The sequence below is a fragment of the Melanotaenia boesemani genome, chromosome 11 (assembly GCF_017639745.1).
Source record: "Melanotaenia boesemani isolate fMelBoe1 chromosome 11, fMelBoe1.pri, whole genome shotgun sequence".
NCBI classification, from domain to species: Eukaryota; Metazoa; Chordata; class Actinopteri; order Atheriniformes; family Melanotaeniidae; genus Melanotaenia; species Melanotaenia boesemani.
In genome coordinates this window covers 25,928,070-25,950,722 of record NC_055692.1, presented here as the reverse complement: position 1 = coordinate 25,950,722, position 22,653 = coordinate 25,928,070, and the positions used below count along the sequence as shown (strand labels likewise).

Genomic DNA, 22,653 nt, shown 5'->3' with positions numbered 1-22,653 from the left:
ATTTAGCTTCTTGCTGTGGCACAGAGATCAACAAGGCATTAACTGGCTTTTTTTTTTTTTTTTCACAAATTCAAAAACTTCAAAGTTATGTGGGAGGTTGTGGGAAATATTAAACTGTCACATTATCTAGCCATTTAGTTTAAAAGCTTCTTCGCACACTGCTGACATGTCAGCAGATTGAGCTCTAACAGATGAGATGAGAGAATTAAAACGTTCTCCCATTGGACAGCTTTGAAAGAGAATGTGTTGTGGTTTGTGGCTGAACTGTGTCCCATAAAATAATCTTCAGTACTGAGGTGAGTGGCTTCCCCCTCCTAAGAAATCTTTTTTCAACAAAGCTAAAGACATATGGGTCTAATGGTGCTGTAGTCAATAAAAAGCTGATGCAGACTCTTGACATTGATCTGTATTCCTTAAATGTTATGAAAATACAATATACAGAGCAACAATATGAAGCTGTTGAGTCTGATCAGTATATACATAACAGGCTTTCTGCCTTGCTAAGGGACAATGAAAATGAACCAGAAACTTGTGCCTTTTTTTCCCCAACAACATGCAAAAGTTCCTCTTTGTTTTAACCCCTCCTGAAACCCTTTCACAGAATAAAGATCTAATATAAGAAATTACTATCCAAAGTGATAGAAAAATTCCAAAGCCATTTAATGAGCACACATTTCCGAACAACTATCTAGTGATGTTGCTGTTTCTTTTTAAATCTGCTGTCTGAATGTTACTTCAGTCCTGGAGTCATTACTTGAGTCATTACTCACTTTGAATGGTGTAATAATAAAATGATGATAAAAAGGTAATCATCTGATTAACAAATGGAAAAAAAGAGTCACATGACATCCTTGTATTGTTCACTAGTGATTCAGTCTTTTATGGAGTCATGAAAAGCCAGCCTAAACTTATTAACCCTTTGGTAGTTTAGGGTGACTGTGTTAAATTCCCCCTTTATTTTTTTTTACCAAACACAGGTGTGATGAGATCCACAATCCTCTGAAAGGCAAAAGGGTGAGCTCGTAAAGAGTGTGTACAGTACACTATGCTACATCTTTTAAAGCACTTTCATTTAACCTTTCCATGTAATTGCGCAACTCCTTGGAGTCCCCCATCTGCACGTCTTGGCACACCCACTTAATGTCCTGGCTGTGGCTTCCAGTCAGTGTGTTAACAGTGGGGTAGCTATTGTCTGAGGGAATAGTGGTGAACGTGGTGAACTTGACTCTCTTCCTCTTGGTGGTGGGGGAATCTCCTTTGCTGTCCTTTACAATGCACCCTGTGTCTGGTGACCGATGCACCTGGCTATGCACATTCTTTTGGACAGAGCCTCCGTTCAGCAAGTGGCTGCCCTCCTCGAGGCCACTGCTCGAGTCCATCATGGAGGTCTGCTCCTCCAGCTGAGGTGAAAGGCTGACTTGGCTCTCCAGCAGCTCTGCCTCATTCCCCAGCCACACCCAGTCATGGGCGTGATTCATGTTCTCCTGGCCTTCAATGGAGAGCTCCTTGTGGCGGTATTTGAGTGTGTAGGAAATGCAGTTAATAAGAAAGACCAGTATAGCGAGGCAGAAGACCCCCAGCAGGGCGTACATGCCGATTTCTAAGTCAGTGAGCCCACGAGTAGTCTGAATAAGATCATCATCAATATTCCGGCCACGGGGCAGATCTACTTGTGCAGGAAAGTCTGCAAAGTCAATTGGCATGTTCTGGCTACCATCATCTGAGAGCTTACCCCCATTAGGTCTGCGGATGATTGCGCTTCTAGTGGTGGTCGCTCTCCTCAACACCCCATCTTCTATGTCAGCGATAGAGCTGCCATAGTAGTGGGTATCAAGGCCGGTCCTGTCCTGGGAGGAAGAAAGCCTGCCTCTGTTCTCCATGTCATCTCCGTCTGGGCTGTAGTCGCTGTTCCCTCCCCTTGAGTCACTGTGACCAAACTTCACACGGACATTACAGTTCCCCGCTGCTAGAATGCTGCGGCGCTTGAACTTTTGGCAAACCTCACAAACAGTCATTTCCACCCTGACCAGCAGGCCTTGCCCCTCTGCCTCTGTAACAATGATGGGCCATTTCCACAAGGGGTCCTGCTGCACTGTTACCACCTCCTCATCCAGAGAGGTGGCTGTCAGGACAAAGAAATCTGGATTGTACAGATCTAGAGGAGCCAAAGAGCCATCACTGAACTGGAGCCATGCACTGATCAAAGCCTCCTGTTGACAGTTTTGAAGCAAGAAAGAGAGAGAGAGAGAAAGAAAAAGTCAGTAATATAGAACTACATGATCTGCATGGGTATTATAAGGAAATTGACTATAATAATCAAAAATTCTGCATCCAACCTCATTTCATAGATATAGACTGCAGAAGATAATTTGGCGTGTTTGCTCTGAAAATTACAAGTCCTCTTTGCTAGTTAGAACGTCTCAAAGATGTTGATCAGGTAATATCCTCGTGCTTGTTTGCACTAGCTTTTGCACTCAAGAGTGTAGTGAATTGTGAAATAAGCTACACAGTGATGATTTGCTTTCAATGCTTTAGTTGCCAATGCACCAAATTCCATGGACATAGAACATATGTTGAGGTTTCAACTTGTGGGCTAACATTTTAAGTTAAATGAAAGCTTGCTAACTTGTCTGGTTCTCCTAACTTGCTATCTATTCTCTCTAAATGAAAAGAGGCAAAGATTAAAAGATGGGCAAAGAAGATCAAATAGCGATATTAGACACTGCTCATTTCAGTTAGGATTTGCCATATACTGAGTCTTAAAGCTATTTAAGTCTCACAACGTCCTTTTAATCTTACTGGAGGACAAATCCCCAAAGGGGCACAAGGAGCTCCCTACTGAGGTCTGTAAATGCTCCCTAATAACTGCCACCAGAAGACAAACAGCACAGTGCGGCCTGCTTATCTTCACACTATGCATAAAGATTTGCTAGATAAATGGCTATTATAGCCCTCAGTTAGAGGAAGTGGGTAAAGAGGACTTGTGGGGAACAGTTAAGAGAATTCATGGCTTGAACTCGATGGGAGCTTCAAAGAGGCCACACAGTTGCCTCAGCAAATTAGAAAGGGAAGCAAGTATGACAGAAAAGCCAAGTTTTGAGTGTAAGTCATATTTTTGCACAGGAGTTGTGATTTTGCACTTGCATGCTCTGAGATTAAGCTTCCCCTTCCATTTGCTATCCGAGGAAAAAACATTCTGTCACACTCTGGCTCTCAAGCCTCAAAGTTAAGTCTGTTAGGGATCGTGTGGAACAAACAAACAGATGCGTGCACATGAGCACATACACACTTTCTTTGCTTTTGAAAATCGCTCATCTTCATGCAGTCTGGAGGCATGTGTTTTGTCTTGGAAAGCACAGCATTAAAGGCAGCACAATGCTTATTTTTGGCATCAACTGACAGAGGATGTGTGTAAAACTCCACCAAATGATCAAATGAAAATTTTTTGATGATTGCTGCATGAAACAAATTAACATTGTTCTTTGTGTTAATCAGAACTGCCAAAATGTGGTGCAAATAATTAATAGTCTCTTTTTTTTAACCATCACATGGGACCCAGCACTTACTTTTCTAAAGGAGGCTGGTAAGTAAAGATTAATTTACTGTATAATAATTATCATCACTACCTGCTGATTATCCTGCTAATTGTCCTGAAGTAATTTTGCCTATAAATGATTAGAAAACAGATAAAACGCTCATTTTAATTTCCTGCTCTCTTGGGAAAGATAAAGATTGTGAGAATCATATGATATTTTACTGAAGCAAAATTACAAATATCTAAAGATCCTCAAATGACAATAGAGCCGTGGTTCCCAACCTTTTTTCCTCTGGGATCCTCTTCATGCATGCATGTGCCGTGGACCTCCTGCTCTACGCTGTGCTGAAACCATGCTGGTTTTAGGCTTTCAAAAGTGAGATTCTCACTATAAATAATGCGTTCTGGTTGAGTCCTCTCCTTTGATAAAGTCAAAGTTAAATAAACAACATACAGCTTTACTTTTTTTTCTTAAAATAAGGAAAAATTGTGGACATTAATCACAATGCTTCCACTGTTCAAAGCCTCAGGGACCCCCTGTGCTCTTTGGGGGACCCCAGGTTTGGAACCACTGCAATAGAGTATAATAAATAACTATCCTATCATCCCCTTACCTGTTTGGGGTTTTGCAGAACTTCCTGTGTGGTGGTGGTAGCTAGGATGGCCCTGTTGCTTCCTGGACTTAACTGCAGGTTCATGGCGAGGCCCGTCACTAACTGAACCCCTAGTTCTGTGATGCTCACTTTGTCATCCACCACTGTGACTGTCTTTTCTGCCAGGATGGAGTCTGATAATGGAGATAAAACCTAGGAGGGGCAAAAACAAGAAGGTAAAAAAACTGAGTTCATTAAAGAAATTTAAAAAAAAAGAATTTTCTTTCACAATATTCCCAAGAAAGAAATGATTGTCAAGCAGAAACCCCAGATAATCTGATAACAAACATAGCTTTGCTGTTCTGCAATAACAATTCAAACCACTGTAAAGCCTGTTGATGACAGCTTTTTCATTTCTGCCCAAAACATTCGGTTAGGTTTTTCCCAAGAGAAATCAGCAGCAATAAAAAACACAGCTGAACACAGAGAAAGAGCACATCAGTATAAAAACTCGGTCAACAGAAAACCCAAGCAGAATTAAGTCACTGCTGGTTGTGTTGCTTGATTGGCAAGTGATTCCTGCCACAGTGGTATGCAAAAATCAGTGATCAAAACATCAGTGAGCTTTTTCGCTGTGAAAATGTCACAGACATGAAGAAGGCGGATTACCACGAGTTTCAGGTGATTTAAGAAAGTGCCTCTCCAACTGTTTCATCCAACATAAAAGGAGAACAAGCGCCTCTGCTATATGCAAAACAAGAGACAAAACTTACTTTTTTATTTGATCTTTTTTTCATGCTGGGTAGATCAAACAATAACTCAACTTTTTTGACCTCCTCTAGGTAAAAATCCATTTCCTTTGATTAACACTGCCATCCCACAGAGAAAAGAAGCACATTTTAACCCTACAAGAGGCAGAAAATCTAACTATGATGAATGCATACAGCATGCATAGTCTTATAAGCATCTCATCAAGCATCAGTCAATGTGACGCATGGCACAAGTAGTCACAGCTGTCAGACCTTCGCACTCGTCATGCTTTCCAGTTTGTGCTTGTTTTGACAGAATGCGCAGGTTTGCAGAGGTGAACAGACGTCTGTGCACGCCCAGAGTCCTTGACACTAAAAAGCAAATCCCACTCTCACAGATGTCATTAGAAGGGTAGATATTCATCCAGTCAGCGTGAAGAGCCTGACAAACCAAAGGAAGGAAGACCTGCTTGTTGATGAGAGCCTAAAGCATAGGCTGTGACATACCAGTGAACACCTGTCGGCTCTGGACAAAAGAAGGTACTAATCAAATATTGCACTGTCACTGAGAGCTGTAATGGTCTTTGCAATAAACATTGTGTTCATGCGTCTTCAGCACATTACTCTAACATGTTTTTTTTCTGCTTTTTTTCCACCCCAATACAAATAGAACTAAACCTTTTAGGAGGTTCTTGTGACGGCTTATTGTGCACGTATTCACAGCTATCAGGAGCTATTTCTGGATCTTCCTCTTGCTGTCACAAAACAAGGATTGAGATGAAGATAAGGACACTTTTCTCTTGGCCATTGACCTTGTTGAGAAACAGTTTCTGACAGACATTTTTTAAACCATGACCCTCCAGGTCATGCTCTGTTTAGCATAAATACAGGGGTTAAATTGTGGGGATTTGTCTAGACATTGCTTCTGGAAAGGCATGCTAAAGTTAAATTTTCTAAATGTATTTTTTTTTTTATTATATCATAGACTGTATAATTAGTAGTTAAGCATTTAATTTGGCTATATGCTATTGCAACAACCCAGCAAAAAACTGCGTAGAAACATGCATAAACTGTCTACAGGATGCCCCAAATTCGGCAGACAGTGTTAATCCATCTGCTGCTGCATCAGGCTACAGTCGTTTCTTAAAAATGAATGAAATAATGGCAACATTCTTCATTTGTTAGTTCAGCTGGCGGCGGTGACTGAACCAGTTGTTTAAAAGTTTAACGTGCTGGTGTGAAAGGCATCAGGAGGTGAAGATGGGTTCGTACCAGTCCAACTGAACCCTTACATCAACCCTGTTTCCATTTTTACCAAAGAACACATGCTAGTCCAGCTCCTAACATTTGCCACTCTCAGATTTGCATGTTGTAATTAGCCCTTTTTTGGCCAGAAATGTAGCCATTACCTATCTGATCTTCTCACTTTCTTTTTTTACTCTTTGTAATGGTAAAGATATATAAGAATCAGCTTTTAGATTGTGGTACCTGCATTATTTTAAATAGTTCTTTCTTATGACTGAAGCAGCTCAACCAGTCAGAGCATGGACAAAGAACACCTGTGAAATACATATAGTGTCTGATACTGGGACGTTAGCAATAGATATTTAAGACCCTGTGGGTTCTTGGGTAGGGTCTTTAAAGTCAGATTTATATCTGTGGAGTTTGCTCTATTAGTTTCCTACTAGGAAAAACTACTACTGTCGGGGTGTCACCATACGGGTGGAATGGTGGGAGGATGATTTAAGTATGGTATGCAAGTTTTCTGAGCAGAATACTGCACTGTATATCTGATCAGTGTATAAATACACATTGTAAAGGATATACAGTATTTAACTGAACAGCATCCTTGATTAGATATTAGTCAATCCCAGACTTTTGCTTTGTATGACTTGGCACACAAGATCAGCCAATAATGATAATAATAATGGATTAGATTTATAACGCTTTTCAAGGCACCCAAAGTGCTTTATATTGTATGCATTATTCATTCATTCCCTTATTCATACCCGGTGATGATAAGCCACATATGTAGCCACAGCTGCCCTGGGGCAGGCTGACAGAAATGTGGCAGCCAATCTGCACCAATCTGACCACCACCGAACATTCATCCGCATTCATACACCAGTGGTGCCCACATTGGACGCAATGTGGGTGAAGTTCTTGCACAAGGAAAAATGACATATCGACTGGGGGAGCCGGAATTGAACCACTAACCTTCAGATTATTGGATTTACCACCAACTAAACAAAACATTTAGATGAGTTATAAAGAAACCAAGAGCTGAGTCAGATTATTTGTTTCATAGTTTGGAGATAAAATAAATATCTCCCTCTCTCCTTTATTTTTTTTATCTATCGTCTTCTGGATGAATAAAGTTGTTGACACACAACGCACCCTCATCACGCACCAATCAACGCTTTCATTTCGGCCCATTGTCTTTGTTAGTCGTCTTTTTTCTTGTTTTTCATGCCTCAAATAAAAGAAAATGAGTACTAAATAATGTCAAAAATAATATCCAAGTGCAAAAACAGTGTTTAATAGATAAAGGTTAAATAGAATAATTGTCATAGTTTACCTGTCTGTAGGTGCAGTTCTGAACGTACTTTTAGTTAGCCTTTGCTCTTTCATCCAAATAATTTAAGCAAATATTGGGATTTGTTTACAGGGTACAACACCTCCAAGTTGGCATTTACCTTTTTTTTTTTTTTTTTTTTTTTTTTTCCCTGACACTTATCGTCTCTAGAATCTTGCAGGTCTTAGGAAATAACTAGGTTAACGGATTTTAATCACAAAGAATGATGGTCTAAATAATGCAAAGTATGGTAATACAACTGACTTATTCTTTAACAGCACTGAAATACTGTATTTCTGCACATGACTTATGCATGATTTTCTGTATGCAGTGCTGCTTTAAAATGGTCCCACTGTGTACCTGGATAGTGGTCATCCCCACGTCCCGTCCAACTAGAATCCTCCTGTCTAGCAGCTGTGCAATCTGGGGGTCCTCTACCTTCAGAAATTCCCACACAAGCTCTGTGATGTCCACCTGCCAGTCAGTGCCCAGCATGAAGCTGGTCTGTCCTCGCAGATCAGCTGACTCAGCTACAAAATGAGTCAGGACTTTGATCATGGCATGCTGGTACTGCAGACTGCAGCTCCGCCCTCGTTTGTCTTCATCATCTTCATCCTCACTGTCTCGTGTTGACCTGACAAGAAGAGAATAAGGAAATAAACACTGAAGTGCAAATCAATGACATTTTTTAAACAACTGTCATAGCAATTTTTGAATATTAAAAAAAAAAAATAGCACAAACCTTCACATACTCAAGTATAAAACATCTGAATTCAAGAACATGCACTTCATCATACTCTCTTTTTCACACATATCCTCACACTCACACCAACACAGCACACATATGCACTGGAAATTCAAAGATCTAAAAGGGTTACTGTCCCTGATCTGCTCATTGGTGCAAGAATGTAAAGAAAACCCACCATGTGCTGTATATAAGGTGTATATAGACCTCTGACTTTCCCTTGATGAATGAGGGACAACTCATACACTCACCAATCACTTTATTAGGTACGCTTTTCTAGAAGGACTGCCTTTTGCCTTCAGTACTGCCTTCATTCTTTTTGCCATAGATTCAGCAAAATGTTGGAATCATTCCTCAAATTTTGGTCCATGTTGACATAATTGCATCACACAGTTGCTGCAGAATTGTCAGCTCCATGATGGGAAGGTTACTGAGGAGGCCCCTGGAGTGGAGTTAACTCACTGTCTTGTTCAAGGAAACAGGTGGAGATGATTTGTGTGGTCTTCTGCTGCTGTAGCTCATCTGCTTCGGGGTTTAATATGTTGTTCATACAGAGATGATATCCCTGGCTCACCAGTCAGAAATCCTACCCGATGCTCTAAACCAGGGATCAATATTTCCAGACTGCTTGGGCCACTGTCCTTTAAATTTGAGATGTTTCCCAGCTCAAACACACAAGATTGAAATAAAATAGATCCAACAGCTTTTGTTCAAGCTCTGCATAATGATCCACTAATCTGAGCCAGGTATGGTGAAGCAGGAAAACATGTAAAACCTGTAAGACAGGGGTCCTAGGGGACTGTAGTGTAAGATCCCTGCTCTAAATTAAGTGTGGTAACTGCTTGCCACTGCCTTTAAGATACTGACTTAAGTACTTCACACAACCCCACTCAAACAAAAAAAAAAAAAAAAGAAAAAAACAAAAACAAAACACCTTGTTTTTCATTTGTTTAGAAACCAAATAACATGCAGTGGTCCTGTGTTGCTTCCTAATTTGAGTTAATTCATTGTAAAGAAAAATGCAGTTTCAGGGAAGGTTCACATCAATACACCCAAAGACTCTGAGTCGTGTTCATCATGAATGCTATTTTAATTCAAATATATGTCATAGATACAATAAATAAAGGGAGTAGGCGCACCTGGCAGATATATTACAGTCTAAAATAATGAGCATGTTGTACACTGATGTGTGGTTTGTGCTATTTTCCATTATTTTCTATGTTTAACTGATCCCAGTCAAACACGGATTGCTGTAACTCATACAGGGATGTTTGCTCGACAAAGATCAAGTTATGATGAACTGCTGTTGATCAAACCAGTGAGAGATGATCAATCCAGTGAACAGCTATCATTTTTCTTCTCAGTGTCTCTCCCTCACCATTTCAGAGAGCCTGCTCTGAATTGTAAATGTGCTTACACCTCCTTACCGCTTTACTTAATGGCCTCCCTGATTGCTCTGTTGCTAGCAAATCTAATTTTATTACTTTAAGCAACAAATCAGCCGACAGAAACACAACTCTTTCTCTCCAGGAAAACTAGCTTGAGTTTGACAAACTAGGTTTAAATGGTTGCAATATGATAAGATTTTGCCCTCAACTGTGTTTCTTTTGCTTCAACAAACACCTTTATGAAAACAAGAGATAAAGCACCCAGAGAAGCTAAGAAAACAACACTTGAATTGGTGATCTGGGAGAATAAATGCTGTTCCAGCTCTTCATTCTTCCACCGGGACACAGTTGGGTTACTTTGCAAAAAGAAAAGGGCTTTGTCAACACAACTATTAATCATACATTGCACATTAGACTTACATTCACCTTTTGATCTAACCATTGTCATTTGTTTATCTGACTCTTCTGACTTATTCTCCCTTCATCAACTTTTGCATATTATTAGAAGTTGTGATTATAATAAAGGAGAGAGGGAAAATAAATTAATCTCTTAAACTGTTTTTCTTGTCCTTATCTGCTCTGCTTGTCTCTGTCTGTCTGAATCCCCTGAGAAATCTGACTGCCTGCTAAGCCATGGGAATAAAGATGTTAGCTGCAAGCTCCAGAGAAAAGCCAAGAGTACAGAGAGATTTGAAGTTAAGAGCTTAAAAGCTTTGCTAGCAGGACTGATTTATCATGCAAGTGAATGACAGCTATTAACCAAAAGTATATCCTGAAGTGAATAATGTAACACTGACAGAAAACCTATATATTCAGGATTTATGGCATTATCACAAGTGATCCAGCAGTGTGATTGCATCCCATGTTGAATGCAACAGCGTGCTTTGAAGGGACTTGTGAGATTGATTTTTTTTTTATTTTGACTGTATTGTTTGATCCAAACACAAATCAAGCTTAATTTTTTTCTGTCATTTTGATTAGGATCAGTCCATAGTCTCCACATTTCATGCCATCTTTAGTGTCAAATCTCATTTCAAAGTCCTTACTAATATCTCCAAACAACCTGCCAACTGTGTCAGGGGAAGATGCCTTCCATGCGGAAGACATCCTGTCTGGTTCCTGTCCCCAAGAGGCCATACCCAAGCCAGCCAGCAGACTTCAGACTGGTGGTCCTGACGTCGCACATGAGAGCACTCACCACCCATTACAGTATATTCTGAGGTCAGAGGAGAATGTTCAGGAGCAGGCGGTGGAGGTGTCTGACCGGTTGCACAACCAGATGGAAGAACTCTTTTGTCCCCCTGGCCTAAGGCTGTACAACTCTTCAGAGGGCGGCCGAGGAGGATCATGACCACATTCACATGCATCTCAGGACTCTTTGCACACAGGCACATTGCACATTCTTCATTATCTCACTTCTCTATGCTGTATTGCTTTGCACTATTAGGTTGTTAACCTGGTTTTGTTAGTTTTTGATAATAACTTGCCTTTTTCTTGTATTTATGTAGCTGATGAATACTTTCCAACGGGATAAATAAAATTGATGGGTTCCCATTGCCTGTCATGGTCTAATCAGTTCAGAAAAGCGTGACCTGGTGCAGCTCACACCAAATCAGTAGAGGAAAAATAAAAACAAAACAAAGTCTTGTATTCTGTAACCATGCAGGGTCCTATTACTGGCAGTCAAGCTGATTGAGAGAAAAGTTGTTAATACTGATGCTGATGTGACCGATCTGTCATAGCATGACAACATTTTCGTGTTTCCAGTCCAAACTGGATCTGATTATTATTTAACTTTATGAACAAGGTTATGGACTGCTTCATTGTGGTTTGAGAGCAGAGAAAAGAAAGAGGTTTGAACACTTTATAAATCACAGATGGACCACGTGACCAATGAATTTGTGATCTAGCATTTATTGTTTCTTTCATTGCCTTCTATTTAAAGAAAACTTATTTTCCACTGAATGTCCTTATGCAAGAGAGAAATACACTTGACAATGATTTCAGCCATTGTTATTCCAAGTAGGAATGGTTCTGAATCATTCTGAGTGTTTTGGAGCCTAAACAGATTTTGATACTTGACATTTATTACCAATGGAATGACAAATTACATTGGCATTGCAGAGTATGCACTGGCATAATGACTGAATCTGCATTTAAGCAATGCATTTGAAGTGGCAGAGATATATGAGTGGAAATCCGATGTAATGGAGTAAACAAGCTAAAAGTGAAGTCTACCATTTTACCCCCAAGTATAAATCTGATATGGCAGTGCTTATGCTGGCATCTGAAATTCTAATCAAAGGTTAATCCCATAAACAAATCACATTCAGTGGCCAGAACAACCTGCTAAAGTAATTGCTTTGCAATATTTCTTTCAGTCTCTTTCAAGCCTGGCTTTGACTTCTGAGAAGAGGCTGCATATTTATATGTGTGTCATGCTTATTTTGGCATCCCCCTTGGAGTGTGTGTTGCATTAGTTTTGGCATTTTTCTGCTACAATGACGAAGGTCATTTGGACAGAAATAGGCAGTGTTGAGTTTATATATTCAGACACAGCTTTATCTGACAGTGACTGATTGCTTTTTTATCATTTGAATCTTGAGAACTTTTCAATGAAGCTGTTTATTTTACGGCAAAAAGAGAACCCTGTGAAAACAACTCAATAAAGTCTTAGTCATAACAGGTATTTGCAGGAAAATCTTTTAAACACAGCTTAACAAGTGGAAAAAGATTATGAATACAAGTATTTGGACAGAAGTGTTAGAAGAGTGCTGCAACACCTACACTTAGGTTTACTGTCTGTGAGGGGTTATCTTGTTCCTGTTTTGACAGGGCTTTGGAATGGAAGAGGTGAGCCATACAGGCACTGTCAGTCAAAAAGTGAGTGAGGAATACCTCTGCAGCTGTCCCACTAACAGGCCTGATGTCTCCTTTTTTTTATTTCTCTTTCTCGTCCCTGCACGGCCACAACTCATCATCCTGACTGATAGAGGAAGGCTAAGCCACTTGCTTCTGTCACTCACTGGCTTAGTTTCTTGTGTGCTTATATGAACAGTGGACCGATGCCCATTCTCACCAACTGACATAGAGTTTCTATGCAAGGTCACGCCTGTTATCCCCTGATAAACAAAGACGGGTGGAAGACGGGGGAGAAACAAAGCTCTCTGAAGCCATCAGTGGTGCTGATGCCAACAGTGACAACCCAGCTTGACTGTCCCACTGATAAAGGGGGCATACCAGCACAACAGCAACATACTCAACGAGCCATGACATTGCTGAATGCTGTACCTCTGTCACTCAGAATAAGAGGGGAGTATGGATAATTAGAGAAGACACCCTCAATGCGTGGGAGGACACCAAGTCCAACTTCAATGCTTTTCCAGATGTAATTATTGCAGGTAGGTTGATGGCTGCTCCATCAGCTGATGGATTTCAACAGTTGTGGAGTAGCATTGAACAGCAGTGTTGGCAGAAGTGCTGCTAGTGATGAGGCCTCAGGGGAGAGGTCTGACCTCGAGACAGCTCTAATAATGTGCTGTCCTACTGACAACTAAGAGGCCCAATGACAGGCCACCTTGAGCTAGTGATAATGACAAGCTGTATTGCACAGGTCAGCCATTTTGTTATCAACCAAGAATTGTCATTGGGACTGAAGTCAGGACAAGACAACAGCAGTGGTGTTTGCTCACTCATCCATCATTATCTTATTTTTACCACGGCTGAAATCAAACAGAGCACCAGGAATAATTATTCTGTTAAACCAACCTACCATTGCTGCAAAACTGGCCAAAGATCTCTAATTATAAGCTGTTATAAGAAGCCGTAATCTGACAGCATAACATAACTGGTGAGAAGAAGAGGAAAAGTATATTTATAAATCAAGTTTTTACCTACTCATACAAAGCATTGCTCCTGATGTTCTGGCACAATATAACTGTAATTTCAAGCCTGGAAAACACCACACAGCAAAAAATACTAAAAATTAAATAAGAAACATTCTACATGAGCAAAGGAAATCCCTTCCTATTTATTCCAAACATTTAAAGAAGTGATTTTTCTTCTTGAACTTAAATAAATTTCTGTAGTTAAACTCACCCTCAAAAATACATATAAATGTTGAATAAGGCACAAGATGTAATCTCTAAATATGAAAAGTGGGAAGACTAAGGACTCTTTTCAGTAAGCAATAGTTGAATATGCTGATTTACCTCTGACCCATTGCTGTGATGGGTACCCTCCAACCTTTGATCTGGCTCAGCTCCGTGTCTGAAACCTCAATCTGGAGAGGGAGACGCGGGATCCACACGCTGAGCTCCAGCTGAGCATTAAGGTATCCGTAAGTGAAATTCACCATCATCTTCACCTTCCCCTTCATCTCTTTGCCATTCACAAAAACGTAGTCACACCTGTCAGACACCTGCGTGGGAGGATAGGGAAGGTTTAAGAAAGACAGCCTTTATATGGAGCTCCTCTGACAGCTGCATTAGATAACTACACTCTGAATTACAGAGAAACAGACTTCACAGTGGACACAGTGTGTACAAAGCATATGGGCCTCGCCCTGTAAGATGATAATAGGACTTCATGCTTTTGAGCTCTCCACTGCTATACAGTATTCCTCTAACAAATTTAAACAAGATGAAAGATCACCTACAGTATAAGCTTGACCCTCAGAAAAAGAGGGAGGAGGGCAGCAAGGACTTCTTTGAACCTGGAGAAAAACAGGTCGTGGTCTGCTGGTTCATTATTATTTAGCCTCCAGCTAAAAGAAAAATGAACAGATGGAAACTAGAAAGAAGGGAGCAGTTGTGTTTAGATAAAACAATCAAACTCGGAGCCATCTGTTTTGTAAATTACTTTACAAAAGGAATGAGTGAGGCAATTTTGAGTTGTAGAGACACAACTCCTTGTTAATTTAATTCCCCATGTTTTTTTTTTTTACTCATTCTAGCTTTTCTTATTTGTCAGAATCATCACTTTCTGTCTTCTAAAGACAAAACAAGAAAAAAATGAAGACAATCTTATGGGATTTTCAGTGACAATACACACTCTCTTCCTCATAGAGGTAATTAATCTATAACTGAGATATGCAGTTTTTTTTCTGGGCACTTTGTCAATCTTATCGATCCCATCATATAGAACTCTTGTGGCTAGAACCACATGGAATTAGATGATCTGGGGAAATATCCTTTTTTTTTTTCAACTTTCAAGTTATTTCTCCTCAGTGAGATAAAACTAGTAAGAGTCATTTATCATGAAGCTGTGGCAGGATATCCTCTGTGACCACAAAGAAAACTTTGTGTTTGACAGATTCTGGTCTATGCATTGTGTGAGCAGTGGAAGGCAGCAGAAGAGTTTCTGTTTTGCTATATAAACTAAATCTGCCTGTTACACGTAAATAGAAAGCTTTTTCTTTATTATTAATTAATTTTTTTTTTTTTTAGATTTTTGTACAATCTGTGGGGTCACTTTGTGGTGTGGACTGGGTGTTTTCCTTACCTCCCAATTTGCTTCTCCAACATCCTTCTGACATCCGAGAGCCTTCGCTGAGAGAGGTTTTTTTTTAAATGTTTTTCTCAAGACCACATATTCCTGATCGATACTACTACTACATAATTTTGTACCTTTATAGAATTCAGTATTTGGAAAGACTCTCTTCTGAGTTTGAGTTCTATTCAAAGCTAAATTCTAGTGAGCAAAGCTAACCACCCGTGGTGAAAAATGAAAACTTTACCCAGGCTTAGCCTGCTCAAGCTAAGCTGCATGTTTATTAAAACGGTGACAAATAAGAATGTCATGAAGTCAGGAAATTCTAGTTCATGTCAAGTAAAATGATCAGGAGGAAACATGACTCCACTGGAACAAGACTCAGTTGAGAAGCATACAACTCAGTATTGCAATTTATGGTTCTGATAATAATCGTGATATTTAAAGAATGAAATGTCACTACTGATATTATATTATATGATTTACAATACATATAATAATAATAATAATAATAATAATAATAATAATAATAATAATAATGTTTTTATTTTAACTGATAAAAAGGTCAATTAGTCTGATAATAATAAAATATGACATTATTATAGTGATTTTTGTCCATCATAATCATGACAAGAAAATCCTATTTCATTAGAGCCCTTTTAATGCATTCCAGCATATTTCCACTAGGATGTTATTCTGCATGTCATTTACACATAGAAATAAACAAGCATGTCTAACAAGACTTAGTAATGTTTCCTTCAGATTAATACTTAAAGATTAAAATGATAATTTTACTGACAGTAAGCAAGAAGGCTTCTACTCCCAACATTGCTGCTGTTTCAGGCATCTTAAAGGTCTGTTACTAATTAGATGCCTTCAATCACACTATTAAAATGATCCTATACTATCCTACACAGCCAAATATTCACATCTCTATATAAATAATAAAGGCCACACAGCAGAAAAACAGACAACTTAAATTCCTACGGAGGATTTTAAACAATTCACAATCCTCAAAGTGTTTCAAATAAAATGTTATTCTCAACAACATTTAGTTTCCAGCTGAGATATCCCCATTCTCAATCTGTAACTGTAACTGAAGTTGTCCATTCCATTAAGGACCTATTTTTGTTAGAATAATCTAAATAAAATATAAATATATAGATATAAAATAGTACAAAGCTCTGCTCCGACTTCTCTGCCGGCACAGTCAAAGACACCTTTCATCTCTGACTTTTCTGGGTTGGGGCTTTGCAACCCAACTGCACTAGCTGTAACACCTGACTGAGCTCTGTGGGATGCTCACTGACCATATATAGTGATAATATGAGTGAACAACTAACCAGGAGACCCTGCCTAAAATATGTTTTCCTTGGTCCTTTCTTCTCACACATTCATCACAGTCTGCACGAGTTTGCTATTGTTTGAAGTGATTAAATAATTTGTTGTTTCTTTAGTAAATGATTAATCCATTGTAGAATGAGGAATGCACTATTTGTTGAGATTTTCATTTTCTCTAATCACTGAAAGCAAAAACATAAAAGATGGTGTGGAGCTGACATCTGGTTGGCCATCATGTCCCGCTGACTTGTGTACAGCCTCCTGCTGTGCTGTCTCACTGGCCAGCATATAGCTTCAAATCCATATTTTAACATAAAATGACAGCCCTGTTAAACCCTCTTACACCCACCCCCCTGGATGTGTGTTGTTACAGACTGAGGGTGGGACTGTCTCTGTGAATTACACACTCTCATTCTGCTTCACAAAGTATCATAAACGCCCAGGAGGATCCACGGACACATTAATCAACCACATTAGGCAGCTAACGGGAGAATACTTACAGAGAACATTAAGGCTGTCTCTGGATCTGGTCCAGGAAATTAACAACTCACCAGACAGATACAATCCACTGCAGATATGAGCGATAGGAGTGGGGAACATGCAGGTGTGTGAGTCTCTGGCTTGTACACAGAGCAGGCTTGACAGAAGCAATTAAGTTGCTCAGACTACTCTGCATACCGTAAGCTTTAGCTCATTTCAGTGCAAGGCTAAAGTCTGTACATGCAATTCTGAAAGCTCTGTTCCTTGGTAGCTAGTTGGGTTGCAAGAGCTCACTCAGAACACAAGCTTATATGTCTTATATGAGGAAAGAAGATTTTTGGACGAATACACAGCTGTGGAATACATTTGTGCTGTTGTGCCTTTTTCCAACTCTAGTTTTTGTGTGAGCAACTGATTTTTTAAATATATTTTTATTTGTAAAAAGCAAATAAACAAGCAAACAAACAAAAAAGAAGTCAGGGATAAATTCTAAGATAGAAATTGCTTAATGCCAGAACATGGAAGAACGAAGTACTGAGAGACCTGCAAGTGTATGTGAATAAAAAGTACATTGCAAGCCAGGAAGCCAAAACACTCATCTGAAAGATATTAAACCACAGAACAGAAATGATAGTCACAAGCTGGATAATACTGTATATTTAGTAAATACATCCCTATAGTGAATCCCTTAATGCAGAGCTTCCCAACCCTGGTCCTCAAGGCCCTCTATCCTGCAGGTCTTAGAGATCCTCCTGCTGCAACACACCTGATTCAAATTAAATGGTTCTCTGACAAGCTCTGCACGAGTCTGCTAATGAGCCATTAATTTGAATCAGGTGTGTTCCAACAGGGAGACATCTAAGACCTGCAGGATACAATGGAGTGTTAATGCAAATATAGACAAGACCCTTCTGCCCTTCAGGAAACATATAACCATCTCAGCCTATACAGTAATCCAGACTATAAACTCCGCTCTCAAATCACAAATGTGGAAAAGCAACATATGTCTGCTAAATAATGTTGGCTTGACCTTATTAGCGCCTTCACATGCCAGGCAAAATTAGTGTAAATAAGACAGATCTCCATAGAGATTTAAAGAAAACTTTTGTGACCTGAGGTATTTCTTTCTAATTTGCTGTAATTATAAGTCTGTGAGTGAGTGGGAGCGTCATTAAACGCGCAGTGATTTATTAATCAGGTGTCACTGTGTGTTTATTTATTGCTCATTCCTCTGGTCAAAATGACATAAATTAGTGATGTTTGCATGATTGCAGACTATGAAAAGATCTTTACTGAGTTAAAGCCTGACCGGAAGCTCTCAGCTGCAGGTCAATTTTTGTCAACTTAATTTCACTCCGATCTCACCTGCATATCCTTGCGTTAACTCACCTATCTGACACGATGCAGCGGATTAATCATAAAATAAGTTTCGTGACTTCAGGCTTTGAAATATGTCATTAAGGATTTCTGTGTACATAGCTTTGGTTTAATGTACTTAATCCTGTTAATTTATCTTGACATGTTCCGACAGAAATATGGGTTGAAGGAGGCCTGTGGTGCACCAGAGTGCTTTCATTTTAAATGAAGAAACATTTCAGCCTTTTATAGTCTGTGAGCAGACAGATGTTACCGGATATTTCCTTTGTGTTTTCAATGATTCATTGAAGGTCGGGAGGAGAAAAGTTTGTCAACTAATTCTAATATTTACAGCACGGATTTATACAAAGCTTCATGATAACTGAATTGTTTCAAATATCTAATTTAATGTTAATTTGTGTAAGCTAATTTTCATACTGGAGATTATAAAAAAATCAACAACAAAATAGGGTTACATACAGGGATTGTATGGATACAGACTGTCTATTGCAAACTGAATTAAGATTTGTACTAAACAACAGAAACAGCTAGGGTCCAGTGTGTCTCTCCATATTCATATGATCATATTTATACATGGCATGACCTTGGCACAGCATAATATTTAAGTTGTTAAAGTAAACAACTTATTTATGCCATTTAAAAAATAATAATAAAAAAAAAACTTCACAAATAGACCTTTAAAGAAGCGAATGCCAAAATGTTTTTGAAGAAGCTTGCATCCCATTCGCCATTCATCTGACTGACCTTGACCACGTCCTCGTCTGTCGAACGACATTTCACTGCTTCAGAGACATCAGTGACAGAGCCGTCTGTTCCGATGGTCACCACCTTAACTGGGACAGCTACCGTTTTTCCAGTGAGGACGGCGGTATTCAAAATCTCTGTATCCTAGAGCCAGAAAGATGAACAGAAAACAGTTAAGTTTCTGCTGTAAACTTGGTGTTTTTTTAATTCACAACAGAACAGATCAGTAATTACCAGCTCAGAGAAAATAGAAACACTGCAACCCACAAGTGGTATTGAAAACTACTTAAAGAGGCTTAGCACAATCACTGCTCAATTAGTGATTATTGGGTGAACCGCTGTGAAGTTAAAGGCCCTGCTGGGTGGACGGCTAATAACCGATGGCAGCTGCTGAGCTCATTATGCAGGGTGCTGTTTTCTGTCAATGAAAGTATATGTTTTTTCCATCTAAATTTCATTAAGCTACTTCCACTGTGCAACTGGGACTTAGCTTGAACTTTCAGCATTTTGTTCTCATTGTAAAATAAAATGAACCCTCATTGTTTAGGAGTTTTTCTAATTACTGTTAGTGTATTTATTAGAGACAAAACCTCCCCAACACCACCAAGCGCTCTTGGAATTCAACTGCCTTTGAAAAGGCTTCAGGGAAAATGAGGAGAAAACACGACCCAACTCTTGTTTTTACTATATTGTTTATGAAATTACGAAAATGTTAGGTTACCTCATTTTAGCTTTTTTAGGCAGAATGATGTGTTTTTCATCAAGTCATGGTCAAATCTGTCAAATCAAAACAACACTTACGAAATAGCAGTAAAATATCGACATTAGAGATACCATTCATTTACTGTTGTTTTACAGTGCATCTCCAGTCTTTTGCTTTAAGAGAATATTGCTTTATTTTACACGACAGTAGAACTACAGTATGTTTTATGCAATTTTACTATTTCTACCAGCATGTTTTATGACTTCCCACAAATAAAAAAAGAGTTTTAAAGTAGCACATTAAAAGCTAACAAGGTACTATAACACTACACCACTGTGTAGTAAAACCTAATCTGTTTCACTAAACTTTATCTACTCCTATTACTCGTTATATTTTGATAGCATGAAGCCAGTGTGGTGACAGACAAGTCTCGCAATAATAAAATTTGCCAAGCAGGTGATTTCTGCTTCTCAGTCCAGAGAGAGACCAGTCTTTGTGACAATGGGAACTGTCACCGATCCAGCAGCTCACTAGGCTCATGGTGTCAGTGAGAGAGAGTGGGTGTTTTCTGTCTGACAAAACTACTGGTATTGCAGATAAATTGCAGTAATCTGCTGTTATTTATTAACGGATGGCATTAGCAGCATTTACATGCAGGGGGATGTCAGTTTAAAGATAACTTACAATTATTATGACATGTAGTCAGATGTTGCTGACTGTACGTAAGGGCAAAATAGTCTTGATCATGACATGAGAAAAAGGAGTGAATACTACAATTTACACCTAGACTTCAGGAGGGGTACCTTAAGTTAGCCACTGACCCCAGAGGTACTTTAATTTAGCTGTAGTTCTTCAAGTTTATTGGCACAGCTTCATTACCCCGAACAGATATCTTAACCTTTTCCTTACATATACACATCACCTTTGTCAAAGTAGGGAATTGGGGCCAATTAAGAAAGGTCTGAGGGAACTTTTGCTCTCTGAAGTCATCTGTGCCCATTCTGCCCAAGTCAAAGAAAATGCCCTTTCAGTTGAGCAAATTAATATGGGCAGCGGCACTGTAAATAGCTGCTTCTGAGGCCAAAGTGGATTTCTTATGATTCTAGCAACATGTTTTGTTTTTTGTTTTTTATAATGTAACTAAATTAATTAAGCTAAATTCTAAAATATGACAAAGGTCTGATTGTGAGCTGCTCTCACTCTGCTATTTGCACTGTCTAACACAAAAGCTCTGCTCTGATTTCTTTTATTTCAATAGGCAGGAACCCCAAGGCATCTTTTTCTCCCTCTTCCTTATTGTGCGGAATCTTTGCCAGCACTGAAGACATTTAGCTTCTCGTATTTTTCTTTCAAAGGAGAAATCTAAGTTTGGAGTGATGCCTGTTGAATTAAATGTCACATTTGTTTAGAGTTTTATTGCTAAACCTGAGGAGCACAGACAGGACCAATCTACAGCATCTGGCTTCATGTCCATATTCATGTGCATTCTCCAGTCACGAGGAAAGTATACAAGATTTGTAGACTGCACTGTCAGCTCAGTTTATAAAGACTTCCCCCCTCTGTGTTTGTGAGCTTGCGACTTGGACTCATTCAAAAATACAGAAAAGGAGGATTAAGTTTGATTAAAAAGGAGCCTAGTCATTTGTAAGACCATTTGGCTTTGGAGTAAAACGATTATTAGTGCAACCATGAGACACAAATGAATCACAAAAAACACTTAATCTTTAAACAGCTTTTCATTACAAATTTATAGACTGTGACAGTGTTATATGGCAATATAAACCCCTTGCTGGCTGTGGTGCTGACTTTGATTCAATTTCCTTTAAAACTGTAAATTGCTGTAAATTAATTCTATGTCTGCTGGGATTCTTCCATTTCCACAGGGTCATCTATATTATATGAGGGGGTAAATGGTTGGGACCTGGTGAAAGCAGAGGCTAATGTTAGATTACAGCAGCTGGAGATGACCCAGCAGGTTAGGAGCAGTAGAAAGTGGAGCCTGGCAGTAATAAGCCACAGCGGGATCCCACAGTGATGCATCAGTGGTTCACACACTCCAACACAGACAGCACAATTAAACACAAAATGGAGACCAGTGGGGCACATCAGAAACTTAAAGTAGTGTGAACGGGGGCATAATAAAATATAGGTCTACTTAACTAAGATGCCACATTTATGCAACATCCAACATGTTTTATGTGGCCCTTGTGTTTCTAAGTAGTGTTGCTATCAGAATATAGAGATGTTATCTTGTTTATGCTACTTAAATCAGAAATGATAAACGCTAATGGAAGCACTTGATATCAGCCAGCATATATTACATTTAATCTAAATTGCTGGGAGATCAGATATTCAGATGAGCTGTAGAGTAATTGTGATCTCTTTGCCTTGACGTCAAATAACAAAATATTGTATAATTTAACACCTGAGACTTACTCAAGAGTATTGGTGCTAGTTTCAAGATTAATATGACCATAGATCATACATGACAACAATATGGTAATCACAAAATAATGCACCATATGGACTGTAATATACATTATGCTATCACTGCATATATATAAGTTTTAATGAACTGACTTAAGATCAATATTAGAGGGCCATATCAACCGTAAGTAGGCCCTGTGGTGTTTATTTTTGTGGTTTGTATAATAAACTTGACTAATCTATGATTAATACCCAGCTTATTCCCTGCCAGGTTCGTAGCTGTGGCACCACCCCCCTTATGATGTGAAAGACTCCCACTTTCTGCGTCAGTAAGTCATACTGAAGCCTTTGGGATTCCAAGGGTCTCTACCTAAAGTTGAATGCAAATTATGCCTAGTTAAGTAAAAGTAAATGAAGTAGTAGTCCAGTAACATCTATTTATCACCTATGAGCAGTGCAGTAGTAAAGAGTTTGGAGGGTAAAAGCATTGCTGCTAATTGAAAGTA

General features: G+C 39.1%; 1 protein-coding gene across 3 annotated transcripts in view; it reads right to left on the bottom strand.

Moving 5' to 3' along the window:
• Positions 1 to 22,653, bottom strand: part of si:dkeyp-14d3.1 (transmembrane protein 132C) — a 135,194-nt gene continuing 112,541 nt past the window's right edge. The window contains exons 1-6 of one of the 3 annotated variants that reach the window (XM_041999701.1): positions 19,252 to 19,322; positions 19,018 to 19,161; positions 13,797 to 14,005; positions 7,813 to 8,086; positions 4,150 to 4,341; positions 1 to 2,210 (exon numbers count right to left, since the gene is read on the bottom strand). In XM_041999701.1, the coding sequence (XP_041855635.1) occupies positions 1,044 to 2,210; positions 4,150 to 4,341; positions 7,813 to 8,086; positions 13,797 to 13,963 (1,800 nt within the window). In that variant the 5' untranslated portion in view covers positions 13,964 to 14,005; positions 19,018 to 19,161; positions 19,252 to 19,322 and the 3' untranslated portion in view covers positions 1 to 1,043. Of the gene's footprint in view, positions 2,211 to 4,149; positions 4,342 to 7,812; positions 8,087 to 13,796; positions 14,006 to 16,967; positions 17,024 to 19,017; positions 19,162 to 19,251; positions 19,323 to 22,653 lie in introns of those variants that run through there. The other 2 variants (XM_041999700.1, XM_041999702.1) reach the window with 2 other exon arrangements.